This window comes from Phaethon lepturus, unplaced genomic scaffold, assembly GCF_000687285.1.
Source record: "Phaethon lepturus isolate BGI_N335 unplaced genomic scaffold, ASM68728v1 scaffold23336, whole genome shotgun sequence".
Taxonomy (NCBI): domain Eukaryota; kingdom Metazoa; phylum Chordata; class Aves; order Phaethontiformes; family Phaethontidae; genus Phaethon; species Phaethon lepturus.
Window position 1 is genome coordinate 22,917 of NW_010545923.1, and position 22,743 is coordinate 45,659.

General features: G+C 51.4%; 1 protein-coding gene across 1 annotated transcript in view; it reads right to left on the minus strand.

The window, feature by feature from the left end:
* Positions 1-22,743, minus strand: part of PKD1 (polycystic kidney disease 1 (autosomal dominant)) — a gene marked incomplete at its 5' end in the record, with an annotated part of 52,207 nt that overhangs the window by 22,081 nt on the left and 7,383 nt on the right. Inside the window, 16 exon segments of the mRNA XM_010289136.1 lie at positions 80-230; positions 1,348-1,564; positions 3,060-3,339; positions 4,595-4,738; positions 7,057-7,203; positions 8,199-9,481; positions 9,484-11,636; positions 11,638-11,785; positions 12,366-12,499; positions 12,950-13,125; positions 14,751-14,882; positions 15,956-16,705; positions 17,195-17,472; positions 18,415-18,541; positions 18,623-18,735; positions 19,817-20,031. Of these exon segments, the coding sequence (XP_010287438.1) occupies positions 80-230; positions 1,348-1,564; positions 3,060-3,339; positions 4,595-4,738; positions 7,057-7,203; positions 8,199-9,481; positions 9,484-11,636; positions 11,638-11,785; positions 12,366-12,499; positions 12,950-13,125; positions 14,751-14,882; positions 15,956-16,705; positions 17,195-17,472; positions 18,415-18,541; positions 18,623-18,735; positions 19,817-20,031 (6,448 nt within the window).

Here is a 22,743-nt window from a genome sequence, read left to right on the forward strand (position 1 = left end):
TGTACAAAACCTGGCCAAAGAACATTACTGGTGATTGCAAGGCCTTCTGGAGCCCCTCTTGGGCAGAGTGCTGCTTTACCTCATTTAAGATGGTGATGAGGGCCAGAGAGTACTCAATGACCTGTTGAGGGTCCCCTTGTTTCACTAAGCCCTGGAGCACGGTGTCAGTTTGATTGTAGAGCCAGTGCGAGAGGCTGGGGAAGCCCTCGGGTAAGCCGATTTCCATGGAGCTGCCAAGGGAAGGAAAGAGGCATTTGCGTTAAGTGCAGACTATCAAATGGGGCTGGGGGAAGGGGAAGGGGGCAGAACCTGCCCTTTAGCTGGGAAGGAAGATGAGGGGAAGCAGGTTGTTAAACAACGAAGACAGCATTGCTGACGCCTGCCCTGGTGCCCAGCTTGCACCAGCTGTATGCAGGACCTTCATGGACCTCAAGCCTGGTTCCTCACTGGTCCAAGCTCCATGAAGCTGCAGGTGGAGGACTGCACATGGGTGCATTGAACCCAGAGGAGAAAATCCAGGTTTAGTTTGATGGAGCAGAAGGAGCACTTAAAGCCAGGGTCAGTGTGCTGGGAGGAGCTGCACTGCTTTGGGCTTTGTTCCCTGGGGTCTGAGGAACAGCTGGGACACAAATCCTCCTCCGTGGGCACTGCAGGACTGTGCACTCCAGCCCGGGATGCTGGGACCACATGTACAGTGGGAGGAGCTGCAAATCAGCCTTGAGAAGGAGCAATCCTACAGCTCAGTCAGGCAGCAGACACCAGCTCAGGACGCTGCCCAAAGACCTGTGGGCACTTGTGGCCTGTATGGAGCACACTGGAAACCACGGGGCGTTTGCAGAAGGGATAACTGGGCTTTCACGGCACTGACCCTGCTGAGACTCGAGCTGCAATCCCTTCCACCCTGTGCAAATGCACGTGCTTTCCACCTTGGCTACGTGAGACCTCCCCTGCTCTCAGCAGTGGGGCACCAGGCCACCCGCAGCACCAGAGCTTGCTGCTGCCAAGCCTCCTTTGAGGGCTCCTGGTGCAGAGAAGGCAGCAGAGCAGAGAGCACAGAGACCTGAGAAAGTGACATCGTGCCTTCAAAGCAAGGTGTCACCAGGGAACTCAGGGGGTGGTCAGGAAAGCAGTAACTTATGGGGAAGTCTCCCCCTTGAGTGATGATCCACAAGAACTGGAGTTCTCTACGTCATATTTCTGCTGAGCCTCCCCTCCCCTTCCTGCCAGGGGGAAAACGTTTCACCCCAGGTCCCTTCAGGACAGGGACCCAGTGGTCAACCCACTCAGGAGCCGAGGCCGGACGCTGGCACTGCTGTGTAAGCCCAGCCTGTGAGCGGTGGGTCTTACCGGTTAATGGCCACCACGGTCGCTCCCAGCTGGTCCTGAACAAGGACTGACACGGACACCATGAAGCCGCTCTCGTGAAAGCCCGGCGGCAGGAAGGCGCTGTGCTCGGCACGGCTGCCCTTGTACACGCAGAACTCGTGGTAGTGCCCGGCCCTGCGGCGGGACGCCAGGAGGATGTACACCAGCGGGCCCTCCGCGTCCTCCGTGTCTCGCCAGCCTGCAAAGCAAACCCAAACAGGGGGTCTGACGGGGGCAAGGGCACGGCGGGGCTGCAGGCACCATCCCGAAACCCAGCCCGTCCGTCAGAGCCGGCACTGCCTGGCAGTGCCCCCTCCCTCCCCTGCTGTGTCCCACCCCACTCAGCCCTTCCGTGTGGTATCTCCCCTTACTGCTGTCCCCAGCAAGGCGTCACCCTGCTCAGGCAGAGGGACAGGTTGTCCCCACAATGAGGACAGCTTGAGGACTCCATCGGGCTGGAGGGGGATGTCTTCAGGGTCTGCAATGTAAAGCTCTGACCCTGTTTGAGTTTTTATGATGTTTAGGGGTTTCTGCCTAGGTGTTTGGGACCTGTAACGTTTAAAGGGATTTGTGAAGAGTTCATGAGCAGAATAAAAATGGGAATAACTCTGCCAGGGCTGGGAACAGCACTGACCCAAGCCCACAGCTTCTATACAAGCCCTGCAATGCCTGACATTAGACAGAGACTCAGCGCAGCACTCAGGCAGTTCAACATCACAGGGATGACTGAGTCTAGGATAAAACCTCCACAAAGGTTTCCTTGGAGCTCCCAGGAATTATGGGGAGTCTTGTGGGAGCCAGACAGTTGGGAAATTCACTGCATGTTTGCCAGTGAGCACCAGTGAAGGTGGTCCTCGCTGCACTGGACATCGACCAGTGTTTCACTTAAGCTTAAAAACAATCACTATGAGCTAAAATCCCACCACTCCAAAGAGGTGTTGATTTCACAGTTATTCTGGTAGCTCAAAGTATACCAAAGTTACAACCATATCATGCCAAATACAGCTTCTCCCCCAGCTTAAGCTGGGCTTTGGTGACCAGCCCCCCCAGAACGAGCAGAATTCATCATCTCCTCTGCAGCGTGGCTTCCCAGCATTTGTGCACAGACAGCATTAATCTCCAAGATTAATCATTTGGGGAAATATGGTTTTCAGAGGCACTTATTCTTTGGCCCAAGGCTACAGGACGTCAGCCAGGCCACTTTTCCAAAGCTAGACTCGTTGATGCTCTCTCTGCAGCTGGTTGAGAAGGTAACTGCCGTCGGGAACATCCAGCCAACATGGCAGAGGAGGCCCTAGTGCTTTGTCTTTTGACTCTTCCCACACATATGTGACTCAGTTTTGGGCACCTATCTTCTTTTTTCTGCACTGAAATACCAGCCTCTTCCACAAGTACTGGCCTGGCCTGGCCTAGATTAGGATTTTTTTAAGGAGCCTACCCACTACCATGAGTTTGAGAGCTCCATAATTTGGGCACACAAAGCTGCTGATGGTCCAAGCTCTGGGGATCAGAAATGGAAAAGTCCACTTCTGAACTCAGCCCTGGCCAACAGCGTCCTGGGGTAGGAGCTCAGGGGAAAGAAAACACCTGCGGGAGGAAGGGCAACTGGTAACACGCTGGTCATGAGAAACCTTTGCCCGTGAGGAGCAGAGAGGGCTGGCAGGTGCCCAGCACCGCCGTCCGGACGCTCTCACCTGCGCACTCAAAGTGCACCTTTGCCATCAGTGCCCTGAGGGGTCCTTTGGGAGACAGCCGGCAGGATCCTCCAACGGGTGGCTGGTTTGGGAGCAGATCGATGGAGGCGAATCCTTCCTCCCCCGTTGTGAGGTCTGTGATGTGAAGGGTAAAAGTATATCCCTCCCCATCCTTCAGTGCCCCTTGCCTCAAGACCAGGTTCATTCCCGTGTCGCCAGTGGAGGTAGTTTTTTTGTCCAGGATGAGAGACTTGTTTTTAAAGCTGTGTGCTGCCCATCTCTATAGCAATGAAGAGGGGAAAGACAGGAGAGGTTTTGTTTAAATCCGAAGTTATGTCCTTAAAATGTTTTCAGATTGAGTCTCTTATAAAAAGTAACAGATTTCTAGTGGGAGCGTCTGCCAAATTTGCAGTTGATAATTCAGCTTTAGTCTTGTGTGCTACAGCAACAAGAACTGGAACCTTTCCAAAATGTCTGGTGGGAATATTTCCACTGTGAGATCTACTTTAGTCTCTGGGATTACATCATCCTCCGACAGAGTATTTCATAATACAGAATACAAAACACAGGAAATAAATTAAGTACTGGTGGAGTCTCCACGGGATACCATGTTTAATGTGCTTCAAGCTGAACGTGTCCTGGATGGTTACTGTTAATAGCATAAATGTACAATTGCGATAACAAGAGGAACAGTGAGATAGCCAGCCAGAAAATGCCATGCAAGTACATGCTGGGCTTTCTGTGAGCAATGCAGACAGCTCTCGCCAGGGGACTTCCACTTCTCCGACCTGCTTCATTCAACAGGTTGCAGAGATGCTGTGTAGTGGAATCTGTAACTAGAGGAGGGCATGAGGGACTTGGGGGATCAGAAAGACTGAACAACCTCTGCTTGAGCCACCAGAATGGGCAAAATGCCAGTCAGCAGGGAGAAGAAAACACTTTACAGACCTCTCATAGGAAAAGCACTGGGTTTTGTGTGAAAAGAGCTGGTCACTCATGGGCTTGGCTTGAAAATGACCCAGCAAGGACTTGCCCTTGGGTAGGTCAAGGTGCTGATGGAGGACTGACAGGCCATGTGTCCCGCAGCTTGCAGGCACAACCCAGGGCAACGGAAAGCTCTGGACATCTCACAGGGGCCCAGTGGCTACAGGACATGGGGAATCTGCTTCACAGGCTCTCTAGCCTCCTCCAAGCTGCCGAGACACGGCACGGCACGCGGGAGCCCCACACCACACCAGGCAAGCTCAGCACAGGGCCTGTTTTAAACTTCTGACTCTGCAAGCCAGTCCTGCAGCCAGTTCCAGGGGCTGTGATGAGAGACCAGTATCAGCCAGCCTTCTTCATCCCCTCAGCCACACCCAGCCTTGCCACTGTATTTACAGTCAAAGACTGTTTCCCCTCCCTGTCTCTATGGCAGTTGAGGCCCAGGACTTTACTTCTCACACAGCTTTTCCCACCCTGTCCTCTCTGACTCTCCCCTTCTCCCTGAAGTCCACCACAGCTGAAGCAAAGACCAGCGTTACTGATGGCTTTACCCCAAGCTTGGAGTCGTTGTGACAGTTCTGGCAGGTCCCCTCCAGGTAGACGTAGGAGCTCTTGCTAACTTCATAGACAGACTGAGCCTTGCAGGAAACGCACTCCAGGGACACGATAGGGACTCCCCCCCTCTTGATGAATACCTGGGAAAGCAAGAGGCTCCATCAGAAAATCTGAGACAAAAATACAGGCATCTAACAGGTAAGTAGACATCCCAGCAGCTGGTTCTGCAAAGAGGAATCGCTCTGCACCAGCCCAGTCTGTGCTAAGGAAACTGCAGAAAGGGATTTCCAAAAGATTTCATGTCAGACTTAAGCTACATCACTTTTCTTACACTGGCCATGGCGAGTTCTTCTGCCACTGATCTTCAAGAGCCACCCAATGCCAAGCTGTGCCAATCTAAGTAATCCTGGATTTCCTTTATTTACACTTTTAAACAACATAAATGTCCCTCTGGTGCCCTGTGCTGAGTTCCCAGCAAGTCCTGCTTGTGCTGTCGGGTGGGGATGACACTAACTGAAGCACTTCGCTCTACTGACCATCTCAGCTGTTAGCCCTACAAAAATGGGACCTGCGTTAGAGTTGGGAAAAGAGGAGAAGTCTAACTGGGAGGAGGAAAGCCCCCATTACAGCACAGACCAAACATCTGGTGAGCACCTGCCCCGGGAAGCGACCGCAGCTCTCCTTTGTTTTCTGCCTCTGCAGCTGTGGAGCGCCTGACCCGGTGGGGTCACAGCAGATCTGCCGTGGACAGAGGAGCGTGGGGCTACGGGTCCCTGCCCTCGGGTCCGTCGAGGTCAGAGGGTCCTCGACTCAGAGGGTTGCTAAAGGGGAAGCGTTTACGGTCCAGAGTGACAGAGGGCTGGGGGCCAGCCAGGGAGCCTGGGCTTCCTGAGGATGTGCTGCCCTGTGCGAAGCCAGGGCACGGTCCCGCTGCCTGCTCCATCCCTGCTCTGAGCTACGGAGCTTGGTCTGGAGCTGCACGCCACATTTCAGGACCTGACCCTTGGGCTCTGGAGTGCGCTGCCTGTGCAGAACCATCCCCATTTCTGACACTACCGATGTCCCCGAGAGACAGGAGTGACGATGAAAACAGCCAGAAAATACAGCTCCCACTGTGTCTGCAGCCTGGAAGAACCACCTTTTCCAGAGCGCAGTGTGTTGTTCCAGGCTTTTCGCTCACATCTCCAGACATCTACCACACCTCCCCGGCAAAGCGCTCAGAGAGGGGAGCTTTAGAAGCACCGGTGGCTCAGACACAACCGTTACTGAGCTCTGACTCCTGTACTTTGTCTAAATTCCTTTAATCCCCTAGGAAACGGGGTCGTCCAGCATTCGACAGTCCTCTGCCCTGGCATAACGAATATTCTAAATTCAAAGAAAGACAGTAATGAAGACATTGTTTAATATGGCAGACTTTTAAAAGAGGATAAATATTCCACAGCGCTAAGCCGGAGCGCATTGAAGCTTCATTCATTCCTACAGTATTTGCAAATTTCCTGCGACACTGGAATCATTGTTTTGCGCTCAGGCATGGAAACCAGATAGTACGGAATGTCCTTGAAAGACTATCAATTTAATTTTTTTCTTTTTAACCTCCAGCTTTGGTTTAAAACCCAGGCAGTAAGAGTTTCCACTTTCAGACTAACTATATCTCTAATTGCCAAACGCACCACGATTAATGTTTCTGACATAAACCATAACCGCTGTCAGACTGCAGATGCATTCAGCGTTAGGCTCAATTTGACATAAACAACATGCACTTAAGAAAATCCTTCCTTAAAAAAATTCAGGAGAGAAGAGAGGAACTGTTGACCATAAAATTAAGTACCAACTCTTACAAGTTCTCTCTGGGCAAAAATCCGGGAAGAGCCTGGTGCAGACCTGTGAAGAGCCCGGGACTGCACGCAGCAGCAGAAGAGCTACCAACCACGGGCTCCTTTCCTGTCCTCCTACAGCAGACCTGCAGTCGCAGACTCTCAGTCCCTGGGACAGTGGCCAGTACTGTCCAGGGCTGGGTCACTAACGCAGCCTCTGCACAGAAAGGGACTAACACAAGGTCTAAAGGAAGAAACGAAAAGAACTTGGCAGGACAAGCAAAAAGTGCTGCCCAAGGCAGCATAAGATGAATATATCACAGAAATACCGATGTCTGTTCCTGCCAATGACCTGGATGAGATCGGTTACGGAGCCCCAGCAATGCCCTCAAATCTGCTTCCCCCGCTTTCCCGTGCTGGCTGGTGCAGGAAGGTAGAGGTAGCTTCCACACGCCCAGCGGGACTGGCACTGCCTCTCGGACGGGGCCAGGGGACACAGCCTGGGGAGTCACGCGTGGCTGGGCACGGTCCTGAGCCAGCAGCGCTCTCCTCTAGACACTTCCTTATGAAACGGGCCGCGGACTTCCAGCTCGGCTGCGTCCAGCACACAAGGACAGACAGCGACAGTTGTCTGTGGTACGTACCGTTTGATTTGTTGCCTCGGGACTCATACCCTCCTTCCTGACGGTGAGGTCGAACGTATACTCCACATCTGCTTCTAATACAGCTTTGGAAATTGTGACAATTCCTTCCTTGGCACTGAAATTCAGAGAGCACCCTGCAGCCGAGCTCTGCTTGCAAGGAGAAAAGAACTTTCAAACCCTCCTTGGTACGGGTGCACATCAGGTTAGTCCACAGCCAAAACATTCAGGTCCACACAAAGTCACTGTTACAGATCTCACTGTGCACTGCCACCACCGGGGTGGGAGAAAGGGGGTGGTGTGGGGACAATAAAGCACATTATCACATTCTTCAGATTAGTAAGCAGTACTTGGAATACTCCTGTATTTCATCCAAGCTTCAAATACTTATTTTGCAGCCATTAATTCTTCCTTAAATAGCTTATAAGCATTGCCGAACAACACAAAAAGCTCACAATTAAACTAAATCCACACACACTCTGCATCTTTCTGTTTTGAGGTAAAGATAGAACACAATGAGTTTTTACAAGCAAAAGAATCCCACATTCAATCAAAAAATGCTCCTGAGGTGGATCTCCCATAAGAATTTGAAGGGCAGTTCTCCCCTGCCCTTCTGTCACTGTAGGGTCAGACCATTTCAGCGTGTGAGGACAGTCCTGCTTGTGACCATAGTGACCATGACTTGTGGTCACTTGACTCCTCCGAAATCTAACTTTGGCCCCTGCTGGAATTAGAGACATTTAACTGTTAACAGGGACCAGAGCCCTCAACCCCCCAGACTGCAATCAGCAGCTCGGTAATGCCTTCAGTTTATGGAAGCAGCTACACTAAAACCGTGAACCAGAGGCCAAGTGCAAAGGAAGCAGCAATGCGAAGACCTCAGCTTCCAGTGCCAACAGGGACGGTGTGCAGCAGCGGACTGCAGCAGGCTGCACTGCACAACTCTTCACAGCAATTTTTGTACCATCACCCTGAGCTAGGAATTGGGAAACCTCTGCAACCTTCCTTGTGGAGCAGCTTTGTTAAAGATGCTCACAAAAGCTCCCCTCAGCACCACTTCAACCCACACACATTTGTGGTGGAGCTGACGTGCATTTGGAGCTCCCAAATGATCACCCTCTCTGTCTGTGCAAAACTGCTCTTACCTTGGAAGAGAACGTACAAGACCAATCGTATAACAAAGGAGTCTGTTCACCATCATCCAAGTTCGGGTCATAGGATTTCTCCCCATCCAAGATTAAGTCCTGAGTGTTGGACCATACACGGTATGACCCACCATCAATGATTGGGACCAGCTTACTTGGTATCACAGTTACATTGGCAAAGATGCTTTTGGACAGTGGAGTATCTCCAAAGGAGACAATAAAGATGAAGCAATAGCTCCCAACTTCCAGGGCAAGCTTTGGTATAACTAGCTGGGGTCTGTTCACATCAACGTTTGGCAGCCGGATCCTGCTGGAGTCATCCAAATTCATGCAGCTGGGTGCTCGGTAGATCTCCCACAGGTGTTCCGTCTGGTACTTGATGCATCCTCGGAGGTCAATCTGTGCCTCTAGGTAGTTCCTCTGGGACCGCTTCATGACTACTTGAGGAGGCAAGGCTAACTCCACCTCTGGCTCCTCACACTCCAGGACCTTGACAGTGACAGTGAGGTGGGCTATGAAGAAGCTGATGAGATTGGTGGCATTCACCTCCACCAGGTAATCCCCAGGGCTCAAGTAAGAATAGTTGGCCACTGCAACCCTGGTCATTTGAGTGGAAGAGCCATCCCCAAAAGTCCACAAGAACTCAACACTCCTACTGCTGGGCACCACTGCTGCTTCAAATAGTGCTGTCCTGTTGACAAAGGCATTGGAGGCAGTAAGGGAGACTTGGACTATCGGGTCTTGGACCTGGATAGTTCTGGTGATATTGACACCTCCCAAGTCATTGAAGGCATTGAGGTGAATCTCAAGCAGCCCTGCAGCTTCTGGTGTGTAGGAAACACTCTCCCCTGCCACAGTGACCACGGATCGGCCTTGCTCTTTCCACAGGGAGAATTGCCAGGAGAACGACACACGGGAGCCGCTCACCACCTGGGCGCTGAAGCTCTTCTCCGTGCCCGTGGGTATGCCTTCCTCACAGCAGTTCAGGAGCCTGACCTCGCGGATGGCCTCCAGGACAGAGATGAGCACCTGGGCATGTGCAATGCTGATTTGGTTTTGCACTGTCACAGTCACCAAATAATCACCGCTCTTGGTGAACTCATGTGTGTACTTGGACCCGTTGAGCACCACAGAGTAGTCCCCACTTATGCTCACCAAGTAACTCACAGAGGTACCTGACAACATCCTGATCACAAAGGTGACCTGTTCCCCTGGCTCCACCACCTTCTTGCTGGCAAGAACTTCCAGTCCTTGAATCCTGTCCAGCACTGAGATATTCCTAAGCTGATGTGATTCGATGCATTCAGATAGACCGTATAAAAACCTGCTGTGGGGAACATGACTGCCACGGACTGACCAGTCAATGTGCCATTTGGCACCTCCCAAAGCCATGTCACTTCAGTCCCTTTCTGCAGCTCCCCCTCAAAGACCACCGTAGAGCCTGACGAGACATATCTACAGTCCAGTTCTGCGGTCCCTATATTCAGCCCCTCTATGACCTCCTCTACACAGATATAAATTGTTGCATTGGTTGAATCCAGCTTGTTTTCTGCTCCAATGACGACCTCTATCACTCCAGGGCTTTGGAAGGAGTGTATAATAAAGGGTTCGGAGGTAACAGGAGAGAAGCCATCCTCTAGGTACCAAACATACATGATGCCAGTGCCACTGGTTATGGTGGTACTTATGTTAACAGAGGCATTAATAGCAACTGGGTTCGGGAAGGCGTAAGGCTTTAAAAGACCAATGCTTTCAATGAACTCCAGTGTCCTGTTAGCAGTTGCACATCCCAGCATATTAGTGGCTTTCAGATAGACAGTGTAGTTTCCAGCTTCTAGGATGCTCAAGGAGATGGTTTTCCCAGTGAAGGTCTGCACAGCATTGCCATCCCTTTGGGCTACCCAGCTGTAAGAGATGTTTGTTCCCTCTCTCACCACTGCCTGCAAATGGAGTGTTTTGTTAGTTGGAAAATAGATGTCCTCCACCAGGTCATTGCTAGCAACCTGCAGGCCTTCAATCTGCTCCAGGACGTAGACATAGATGCTGTCCTGCAATGAGCTGATCTTGTTCTCCGCTGTCACGATGACATTGAAAGTACCCACAGACCGGAAAGTGTAGGAAATTGTGGAAGATCCTTGGATAGGAGTGCACCGGTCACAGAGGATCCACGAGTAACGGATGGCACTGCCAGCTACAAGCGTGGCTACAAAACTCACTGAACCATTTAATGGCACCACTGTCCTGCTGGCATTGATGGTCAGCCCATGGAGCCGACGTTTCACTGTGACGTCGATGACGGTCTCATTAAAGCTCACATCATTCTGGCCCATCACACTAATAGTGTAGTGGCCCGTGTTGTTGTAGGAGTGGGTAGCTACTTGGCCAGGCTGGGTAGTTCCATCTCCAAAGTCCCAACAGTAACTCACTTTGGTTCCATTCATGCTGGCAGAGAACAGGTAGACCTGGTTCAGCTCCAAAACACTTGTCCCGTTATATTCAATCTTTGCCACCCCAACCGGTTCCTGGACTTCCACAAATGCTGTGTCATTGTTGAAAGAGACATTGTTAGAGACAGTCACCGTGACCAGGAAGACCCCCGTGTTCTTGTAGGTGTAGGTCACTTCGGTCCCACTCGATCTAGTGGACTCATTGTTGCCGAAATCCCAGCGGTAGCGGTACTGGTAGAGAGGCACGGCACTGACCTGGAAGCTGCTCTCTTCCCCAAGCCTCACAAACTGCTTGGAAGGGAGAAGGGTGACATTGACTATCTCTGGCTCCACACAGACGCTGGTGAAATAGTGAGCCTTGTTAAACCTGCTTGAGAGAGTCAGGGAGAGGGGGAATGTCCCACTTCGGGTGAAGTTGTGCATCACCACAGGGTCCCCACTAATTGTGACATTGGATGAGCCATCTCCAAAAGTCCAATCAAAGATGTATTCTTCAGGATTCCCTGTCACATACGCAGTGAGCTGCACATCTGGGTGTTCAAGGATGCAAGAGGTAGGCTCTATTTTCAGTACTTCTAGGACAAATATCCGAACAGGCACAGTTTGGGAAACAGAGTTCACAGGATTCACAGCTGTCACGTTCACAGTGCAGTTGATGTCCTTTATGTACACATGTTCCACCACTGGCACCTGACTCCTCAGCACCGTCCCATCCCCCATATCGAATATCCAGGTGACGCTGTCCCCCGTCTGCACTGAAGCATTAAGGGTCACAGATGCTCCCAGCTCTGCTGCCTCATCTGCGGAAACACGGAGCCCAGTTACCTCTTCAAACACTTGGTAGCACTCAACTGTCTCCACAGTGCTTATGGTATTGTTCGCTGTCACGGTGACGTTGTACACCCCTCTTCTGGGGTAGCTGTATGTCACTGTAGACTGACTCTCTGTGAACAGTGAGGACCCGTCCCCAAAGTCCCAGGTGTACACGACAGGCTCTGAAGGTGACTGGACGGCTCACAACTAAAACATCCTCCTCTACTTCCAACTTCACATCAATCAGATAACTGTGGATGTGAACTGGAGTCAAGTGGGTGAGGTTCTCAAACTGGTTTGACACGAGAACCACCAGCGCATATTCGCCTGCATAGGAAGAGAGCAGAAAAAGACCAGTCGTGACGACGTGCTTGCGCAACAGCTTGCTCAGTGCTGCAGCGGCGTGGGGCGCATGACGGGGGGCTGCAGGGAGATACTCTGCTCCCGCACTCCGCACACCCTGGGCTTCCCTCCGGTCCAGGACAAGCAGGAATTACAACCAGGCCGTGCATGTGAGGACCAAACACCAAGTAAGAAGCCAATCTGACAGATAGAGAGAAAAGATTTTCTTTCTGTTCGCCCACAAAACAGACGCCCCTCCTGCTGCCCGCAGTAGCACTCCCTACCCCCCCTCCCATCAGCACAGAGCTCGCCTGCCACTCATCTATCTGCTGAGACTGCCCAAAAAGGGGACTGTGTGCGGGGGACCTGCTTCTTACAGCCTGGACAAACTTCTCCTAGAATTATAGGGGACGGCAATTGCTGGAGACTTCCAGTCACTCTGGCTCTTTGCTCAGGAATGAGGCAACGACCTTCAGCCCATTGTTTTATTGGAAGGTGCCTTGTAACCCCCTCGCAATAAAAATACCTGAGCCCCTTCCTTCCCAAAGAACTGTCCTGAGCATACCTGGGTCTTGATAGACGTGTGAAACGTTGTGCTCAATTACAACCTCATGGACACTGGGATCAGGAACAAGGAAAGACTTGTTGTAGGGAGGTCTGAACAGGTATGTCTCCTGGACACCATCTCCAAAATCCCACCTGAAGAAACAGGCAAACTATGTTACACTGCACAACAGGCGAATCGTGGAAATCCCAGAGGAACCCTGGCCTGGCCTAGGGCTGTCTTTCAGGCTCAGGGCTGGGGTTTTCAGAAAAGGCATAGGAAACATAATGCTAAGTATCAGAGCAGTAGCTGTGCCCAATGCTGCAGAATTGTTGCTGTGGGAGGAGTACAGCACTGGTACGAAGAGGAGGAATCCAGTATTAAAGCAATGTTGCAATCCTTTAAAAGAAAAGTATTTCAGCCTGAACTATAGGTCCCAGCCAGTGTGACTGAACCACACTTGCAGGGATTTCAAATTAACTAGACAGCAGCTGAGAAATGGGCCATCTGACATCAGCTGGCCCTGGGAAGAGAAATAGGGCAGGCAAGACTGGTAAGCTACGCGCAGTAAGATCCTAAGTCCAGGCAACTTGCAAAGGACTCACAGGAACATAGCATCCACAGCTGAATCAACCTGAACTCTTGCTGTAAGCTCCACGGTGCTGTTCTGAGGGAGGACCGGCAGGACACCCAACACTGTCAGGTTCTTCATCTTATTCATCATCTCCACTGTGACATTGTAATTGACCGTGAAGTTACTGACGTGGTTGGAGGCGGTGAGCTGGGAAGGACAGTGGGACAAAGAATGCATTTGGGATCACCTTGCCGTGCTGCCCTCTCCTGAGAGTGGGGCTCCACCGTACTGAAGAGATGCCCCCAGGCAGGTGAGCACATCAGGTCAGAGAAGAGTAGCCTGTGGGACAGGGAGGCAGGGGCAATAGCCTGAGTGGTCACTGGAAAGCAGCGTAGATCAGAATACCACCTACCTGGCAAAGCCAACTCTTGCTGGAACCACCACATCTCCACCACTGAAGTCAGTCCAAGGAAGGACTGGTTCTACAGCAAGGAGAACAGCTTCTCATCCTGAGGCTCCTCTGGCTCTGAACTTGCCAGTTACCCTTTGCCTGCTCCAAGGAGGCCCACACACCGTCTCCAGCTGATGAGCACAGGCACTTGCTGCCACCAAGGGGACAAGAGCCACCCATTTTCCTTACAATAGTGGCAGATGAATGGCTCCAGGCACAGAGAGTGGGGATGGGAGAGATTCATAAAACCAAGCATGCCAACTGCAGCTCCAACATCATGGGTGTCATGGGCACAAAGCAAAGTTGGGCAGAGGAGGCAAAGGAAGAATAGACAGGCAAGAGACTGAAGAGACATGACAGAAGTAGAGCAGGATCCTCAAGATTACCTAGGCATAAAAGACTGACATGGCACCTAATGATGAAGCATCTTGCCACCTCCTCACCGGCAGGAAAGCTGAACTGCTGACAGAAGGGATCCTTCAAACCCGGTTGAATAGAGACTTCCCACCCCAACAGATAGAAGAAGTTTGTGTCTAGGCTTCTGTGGATCTGTTACACAGAACCCAGTCAACTCCAGACTACTGCCACCTTGTCCACTTTGTAAGTAAAAGCAATCCAGGCTTGTCAGCACAGTGCTTCGCCCAGCAAATTAGTGCTACTCAGCATGGTGCTGCACCAAGCAGATTAGTGCTAGCATGCCCTCGGAGCTAGGGCTGGTGTCTCTTCAGGAAGCCAGCGGTTACCCTGCAAACCGATCAAGTAGCTTGGAGCCCAACCAGGACTCTGCATGGCAGTACAGGGCATGACACAGGAGATAATCTCCTATTCCACAACAGATACCTCCCTCTGCCCAGACTCCCTGCTCTGTCCTTCTTCTGGGGTCATGACAAAACCCAGTGTTCCAGTCTGCGCCAGTAGGAAGAGAACAGGACAGAGACCAGAAGGGCTTGTGGCAGAAGCTCTGTCCTGCTGAAGAAGGTCTTACATTTGCATCCTGCCTCTGCCTGGTTCTGAATCCACATCTCCTGCCTGCCAAGGCAGCGGCCGGCACCCTGTAGTGAGGCTCCCTGCCTCCTTCCTGCTGGCGGGGGGTAAGGACAGACACTCCATGAACAGAAAGGAGAACATGGAGAAAAGAGGAGAAAGCAAAGACGAGGAAGACAGCGAAGTCAGCTGCAATGGAAGAACAGGAAGAAACTTACTATTTGCATTTGCAAGAGCAGCTCAGTGAGAAACAGCAGATGAGCTCGTTAGGAGCACAGTGAAAACCTCCTCAGCTCAGCTCTGCCTTCTCCTCCCCCTGCTGCTTTTCCTGCTTAGTTTGTGAGATGAGATGGAAACCCAGGATTGAAGTGGTATCATGGGAAAGGCCTTGGCTTACCGAAAGCTTGTACACAGCTGGGCTTTGGTAGATAACGTTGAAGACAACATTGTAAAAAGTGAAAGATGGCTTATCATCTACTGTCCATCGGAAAGTCACATCTGACCCAGCTTCCATCACAGGGACGTAGCTCTGAAAGGCATGAGGACATTTTATACTAGTGCAAGAGAAAAGCATGCACAGCACTTCCCAGGAGATCTCCAGCTGAACTGGAGAAGGAGCAGAGCCAGACTGGGAGGCATCACACACCTCTAAGATGGCACCCTCAGAGCATAACACAGAGGTGCAAGATCATCTGTGGCTTTGCTGCTGATAGAAATGCCAGCCCTGACTCCATAAACCAACCGGAGAGCTGGGAGCAGGACCCATACTGCCTGCTCCCACACCCTAGCGCTCTGCTCTTGTGATCAGGTCTCTTTCTTGCTGGCTAAAAAACTTTCCAGTGTCTTTGTGGAAACCACTCAGCTTTAGCTACACCTGTAAGCTGAGTCTCTGATCCTTATCCACTGAGGGTTCCTGACCCAAAGGCTCCAATGGCTGACCTGCCCTGGACAGGGTAGGCTCCCTCCTCGCTGCTGCAGTGCCTCTTGAGCTGACTGTGGCAGCCAGGAAGGGTGAGACCAACAGGCGTTGCAGGCACAGGGTTCTGCCACAAGCAGCCACAGACTGAACAGTTATTGAGCAGGTTCCTAGGGCTCGGCTGTAGCTCTGGGGACAGGGGATTGGAGAAAAAAGACTGCAAACACCAGAGTAACTCTGAGACTTTGGTGGATGGGTGAAACATTTTTATAGCTTCGGCCAACTGATGTAAGGATTTAGTAGAGTAAATCTAAACACCTAAAGGAATAACTACCTTGACAAACCAAAAGGAGGTGAATATTGGCCTTTCATGATGCCTCTGGTTTTCTGTGAAACTGGAAAGCCCGTAACCCCCTTACAGGAGGTGCTGCCTTACCTCTGAGAGAATTAAAGTGAACGTACAGCTGAGCTGCCTTCCTGCCAGAGAGCACCAGTGCTTTCGCCACATGCCTGCGCCTGCAGCAGCGCTGTCTGCATGGCCTGGGAGCCAGCGCTTAGCAGCAAGCCGTGCTACGCCTGACCAGTGTGGAGCCGAGCCCCGGCCCTCCTCGTGAGCCAAACCCACGCCATTAGCAGTAAAGGCTAAAAATGCTACGGACAAATTAAAAGCAGCAGTCGTCACTCACCACTCGTGTATTTAGCAGGACTCTGCTCTCAGGGTCAGGGGTGGCCCGCAGCCCACGGATAGGCTCCTCCACTTTCACTGTGATGGTGATGTTCTGGGTGCTCACGGCGTTCTCCGCAACAAGCACGTGGGTGCTCAGCCCCTCCCTGAGGCCACTCAGGCTGACCACAGCAAACCAGGTGTCGTTGGTCTCCCTGGCACAGTCTGCTGTCAGTGGTGCAACAGCCGCGGGGCAAGACCCCTCGAAGGGGAAGGTGTGGTTGTTTCCCAGCCAGCTAGCTGTCGCGTTCACCCCTGAGGAGATTTTGACAACCAGGGTAGTGTGGTTGGATGGTAGGTAGACCCTGCCACCTTGGGGAGCGGGGTGGATGACACGCAGGCCTGAGACCCAGGAAGTCACCCAGAAACTGCATGACAGATTGGCGCTGAAGACCCCGCTGTCCACGCTGGCTCGCACCGTGTAGCGACCTGGATGCTCCAGGCCCGCGTTGTGGGGGCTGATCACCGGGACCAGCTGTTCCTCAGCATAGCGGACTCGGAGAGAGCAAACGGTGTTGTTTATCCAGGTGGCACCGATGGAGCTGTCGGACAGGCCAAGTGCCCACTCTGAAGAGCTCATGCTTAAGACGTTGGTTCTGTAAGGGGATGCGGTACTTGGCTGGCACTGGAGGAGTAAGCCCAAGCCTGCATTGTGCTGGATGCTGAAGATGTCCTCAGCCCTGACAAAAATATTTTCTTTTCTGAATGTGACCTGCAGAGAGAGGAGACATTTTTGGATTAATGCCTCAAGTTAAGAGCACTCAGCACCCAACTCTTGTCTGGGCAAGACAGCTGGATTTACTGCCAAGTGGCAACCAACAGAAAAGCCACAGAACAAAACACAGCATGAGGAGACATTTCGCCACTCTGCTCTCCTTGGTGACTTTAAATCAAATGTGCTAACATGGAGGTCAGCTTTATGCTCTATCTTCAGTGCTTAAGTGCAATGGGAATAGCCCAGGAAATCTGCACAGCCTTTTGACCAACTGTGCTATTGCAACAGGTTACTGCGGGGAGTCCATGGCTCAGAGCGGGGAAGATAGAAAGTGGTGGCATGTGTGTCACACCGTGCAAATCATTGCATTTGAATGGACTTCAGTATCTCCATCTGCAAATTGGGAACAATTCTTTATTTACCCAAAGCACTCAAGAGTAAACTGCATCACCTACACACTGGTTACAGCAGCTAATAAACACTGACCAGATACTGGGAAGAAGGGCCAGCTGGTATTGTAAAGAAAAATTCTTTGACGAGTTCATAGCTGAGTTGGCTTTCATTGTGCTGAAGGGAAACGGGGGGAGGGCTGCTGGCAAGAGAACTGTTGGCACACTCGGTCGCGTTGCAGCAGTTGTTCAGCGATGAGCACAAATTAGTCAAATGACACCATTGGAAACCAGGAGGACATTCAAGTAGAGACCAGTTCCCATCATCCTGAGCAGTGTGGAATGGTTCTGTAGCATTTTTTCCCTCCTGGTAGTCTGGAAGAAGTGAAAGAAAAAGCAAAGATCACCATTCTGGCAAGTAACACTTCCAGTGCACTTCTCCTTTGCTCCACATTCACCGTTTTTTTCCACTTTGACTGACGATGGCTCCACTCTTAAAAGCTGCAACTGCAACACATCCTGGTGCTACATAAGACAAGTGTCCTGTTCTACAGGAAAATTTCACAAAGGCACAAAGATTGTTAAAAACAAAGTTAGTCTCTTTTCCAGTGAGAATGCACCAATTTGCAATCTGAAAGAGATCTATGTTCAAGCGAAAGCGAGTCCAAGCAAAAGCAGAGCTGGCTTTGACACTGAAAACACATTAAGCAACTTTTCTTAAGTTAATGTTTCCATGTCAAAGTATCAGCTTTGCAGTGTCAAAAAATATCCTTTTGCAACCAGCCAACCCTATGGCTATAGCAAACATTCTGCTGCAAAATTAGTTGTTGCCAAAACTGTGACTATTGAGCTGTTGTACAAGGAATAAAAGGCTTATTAGATTATCTCATCCATCAGGAAGAATGTTCTCAGGAAAATGTTCTTCCTTGTTAACCTGTGGGGCCAGATGGACCAGAACACATTCCCATTTGACATGTCCTGTCTTCCCAAAGTATAAAAGTATAGCTGAGAAAATTAATTCACTTCTACACACGTTCCTTACACTCACATTTTCCTCACGCGTTGAGACAGGTTTCTCCCTCTATTAATTTCCCCAGGACAACCATTTCTCCAAGGCAACCTCAGGCTGTCCAACTATACCTGCAGATTTTGCGCTTCAGTCTCCTCAAAAAATAGAACCAAATCTCTGATTTAAGGCTTCAAAGCTTCTGCTCTGAAGACAGAGAGGCCACAAGAAGGCCACACACACTCAGTCTGATGTGGACCTGATGGTGTCAGCTCTAACACTACCACAGGTGTTGAGAGGAGATGCCTCACCTTCTCTATCTATTGGTCTATGCACCTGGAACCTCACTTCAACGGGTTGATGCAGTTCCTGTGTCACAAACTCCAGGGCAGTCAAATATCCCTCGTGCCTGAAGGCCAGCTCAGGGAACACCATCACCTGCAAAACAAACAAGGCTCTCACCTGCCTGCGTCTCCCTGGGCTCCCTCAGCAGCAGCACGATCAGCAAACCCTTCTTACCTCCACAGCTTGCCATGGAGCTGACAGCACATCTTCTGTCACATTTTTCACAGCCTCATGTGTGTCAAACACAGGCTCTCCCACAAAGAAGTTTTCGGCATTTAAGAGAACTCCTGTTTACAAAGGAAATTTTTGAACAAAGCCCGTGAGACTCAGCAAGGCTGAAGCTATTCCCCCTACCCTGCTGATGCTTGCTCACACCACGCAGCAAAGCTGTAGCAGGGCTTGGACCACTCAGGAATCTGTAACTCCAGCTTTACTGGAGAAGCAGCTGTAATCCTGTGGTTTCCTTCTTCTTCTTACAGGTGTTTTGATTTCTTTTTCATCCTGCACAAGTAATGTCTGCATTTGCAATTCTCAGCAATTTTAACTTCTAGGAACTCTGCAAATACTTCTCTCTTCCAACATCCCATGATTTGCTTTGAGTTTTTGAGCAGAGATGCACTCCCCATCCTCCCTGTCCCCCTGGACTTCACGGGAAAAGTGGCCAGGACCAGCTGGTTTCCACCAGTGGCAAACACCTCCGGCTCATTCACAGCCAGGCCAGGCTTGGGGGACAGAGCACAACCAGCCGATGCTGTCCCTCCTACCAGGGCCAGCGGGCTCTCTTCCTAGCGATGGCTTTTCCTTCTTACCTAAATCTCCCATATTTCATGTCCTTTCTGCTTCTCTTTCTTACTCCATACACTGCTTTGGAAGATTTGGGAGGCTGCATAAACACAAACCTGCACAGTAGACACCACATAAAAGCTCACTTAATGATCTCCAAGGCCCTATAGTCTTCTAAGTCACAAGACCCCAACATGTGACAAACTACAAGATGCCACAGAAGGACAGCAAAAGTCACCAAGGCAGCACCATGGCCTCAGATCCTGGCAGCAGCAGACTGCTCATGTAAGAGAGAAAAGCTATTTCCAAAGCTCTGCCTCAGAGCTTCGCTCCTCTCTCCACTTCTATTATTGCAAAGATTGGAGTGGGCCAGATTCCCCCCTTTGGGCTGAGGCCCAGTTTCTGAAAGGTTATCAGTCAACTCTCTGTTGGGAATATTGTGGTTGTTGCCAGTCCCACTTGATCTGGGGTGATGCTCTGGATGACCCCCTCCATGCAGCCCTATTTCTCCTTGGCCTGTGCCAGTGAGCAGGACACCCGCCTGCCCACGCCGCCAGCGGGCAGCGGGAGAGAAGCAGAGCCCACCTTTTGGCTTGTACTCGCAGACGTAGCTGTGCTTGGCCATACACAGGTCTGTGTTACACTGGCCCGTCGGGCCCATCCGGACACAGTGGTCGGCATTTGACGGATGGGGTTCTCCTGGCAGCCAGTTCTGACAGCTCTCCAGATTAAATCCTTCGCCTCTTTGCTGCGCTCCAGTGCTTGCAAAATCATTGAATCCAATCCAGACATCAAGGCTCCTTCAAAAAAAAACGAAAGGGAGGGGGGGATTTCAGGAAATCATGAGTATTAGAAAGATCTGGGACAGATGCCATCTACGGTTCTCTATGAAAATAATAATTTTAACAACAGCTTCATCCAGGTGTCACAGGCTGCATTTAACAGAACTTTTTAGTTACTAAAGGATTTCAGTATCCATTCTACCACCAGAAACTGGCTCTTCAATACCAGCTCCTTCACGGCACACCACCCTGCTTCACACCACACCACCAGCCCTTCAAACCTCTGTCCTACGAGCTGCAGAAAGGCACCTGCCCTTTGGTAAACTGAGGGGAGAGCTGAGCCAAAAGGATCCAGACAGAGCGATCAACACCAACGCTACGGTGCAGGGGAGCCGCTCAGCCAGACCCCTGAGGGTCGCTGCCCCACAACGTGAGTCACCCCGTTCCCAAAATGCCAGTCCTCCCACTCAGGTTACAAGAGGACCCAGTTAAAGGCACCACGAGCTCGTGGCATACTGGTAAGCACCGATTCATACCAGCCACAACTGGTGCAGCACAAAGGTATCAGAGAGGGTAATGAAACACGGGCAGGAGGTGACGCTGGCTGGAGCGGAGGACCATGAGGTTTTATGGCTTTCAGAAATTCCCAGCACTCCCTCCAATTGCACATCTTCTGCTTCCTTCGTATCAATATGTTTATTAACATCACCGTACGGCCTGGCCTCCCCTCCCAGCGGGCACGGAGGGCCGAGGGCCACTCGTGGGTGCTGGAAGGGCTGAGACCAGCTCTCCCATGGCGGACTAAACCTACACAACTCAGGGAAGTGGGGCTATCTGCAGACTGAGGAGTATCAGCAGGCTGACCTGAACCTCAGACGCCTCTGAGGAGAGCAGTCTGTCAAAACGGCCTGCCTGCGCGGCAGTCTGAACGACCCTCACAGACACTTTAAGCCCGCGCTCCGTCACGACTGAAGAGGAACGGTATGGTCATACAAAACTGTCTGAAAAAGGCGTATCCTTTAGAAAACTTGTGCTTTGTTTGTGCAGACCTGTGGAATTTGCCGCTAGTCAATTCTCCACTGCAAGTGGCACTGGCACCAGTGCAGGATTAAGCCTCGGACGGTGCCAGGTACGGGAGCTCCTGTTCATGTCGGGGGATCTTTGATGCAGCTGCTGGGAGATCACGAGCTCCTCAGCCACCGCCAAAAGGCAGCAGCCGCAGGGGGACCAAGACCAGAGGCCAAAGCACTGCAGGCAGATGAACCCCACATACGAAAGAAAGTGCCAGGATCATTTTAGGAAGATGAAATTTCCCTAATTTGGAAACTGGCTGAATCGCAGCAGAGATCCCGGTGGAAAGTGCTGAGCGGTCTTTCACAGCCACAAACAGCCCGGACAACTGTTTCTAATCGCACCCAGCAGAAAGTGAGGCATTTGTTCCGTATTAACTTCTGGGGGGCAGAACAGCCTCGCCAGGCACCTTTCAAAGCCCCCAGCTCCTTCTCCACGCTCCCTCCTGCAGGTTGCATTCAGTTCTGCTGCAGCCCTGCCCCTCTGCTCCAGCGTGCTCCCGGGGTGGCACAACTGCTCTGCACAAAGCAGGCCAGGGAGGTAACTGGTGTCTCTCCACCACTAGGCTCACGCCAGATGAAATGATTAATGAGGTCATGCTGAAAAATGACGACGAAAATAACTGTTCCGTGAATCAGTAGTTTTCATTGCAAATAAGATTAAAAAATAAATAACCACTGTGCTCTGCTCCCGAACCACTGGCAGGGGATTAGGGAGAACAGGCTAGGAAACTGCCTGTTTGCTGCCATCAGGAAAACTCAATAGAGATTTTCCTTTTCTAATTCCAGCTATGATCTAACTGCAAGTCATCCAAAAAAAAAAAAAAAAAAGGAAGAATAAATAGGCTGGCTGGCTGGCTTGCTTCCCACCGCTGCCCCACTGCTTGCCCCGTTACCTTGCAGAGAGGAACAAGAGGGCTCTCGACACCCTCTTCTAAAGCAAGATGTGAGCATCTCTCTGCCTCTGAGGAAAGAACAAGCTGCCTTGCTCGGGGCAGCAGGAGCAGAACGAAGCCTGAGGAGGCTCGGAAGGAGAGAGGGGCTCCCTGTGCTGCCTCACAGGGGAAAGCGGGGTCCCCTGGGAGCGGTGTGGGCTGGAGCACTCTGCTTCTGGAGGCGTGGAAGGGACCAGCTCCGCACACGCTGCTCCTGGGGAGGCCATCAAGCAACAGGAGTGAAGGAGAGGAGAGAGCGGTCCTCGCCGCTGCATGCTCTAATGGGAAACAGATTTCTGCTTCTGTCATTTTCCCACAAGAAACTATGGAGGTTGCATGTTCCAAAAACCTGCGGCTCGGTTGATCTGTCTTTTATCGCCAGGGAAATCGCATCCTGGAACTGCCTCATTCATGTTTATCTGAATGGATTAATAAAATAAATACTTGAAATAAAGGGGGCCGGGGAGGAGAGCAACGTGGGGCAGCAGCTGGGAAACAGCTTGGGCGGCTCATCCCCTTCTGAGGTCTCATGACTTCCTTGCGCGGCAGTCCATCAAAAGCCTTGCACGCAATGCCTGATAACTCAGAGCACCAAGTGACCAGTCCCTAACCCGCGGGAAGGGACAGACTCCTCTTCCCCGGAGCAGGGACCGCATGTTTGCAATCTCAGGATTAATCCCAGCGTGAAGGGAACAGGGCAAGGATACAAGTTTGGGGAGAAGGGG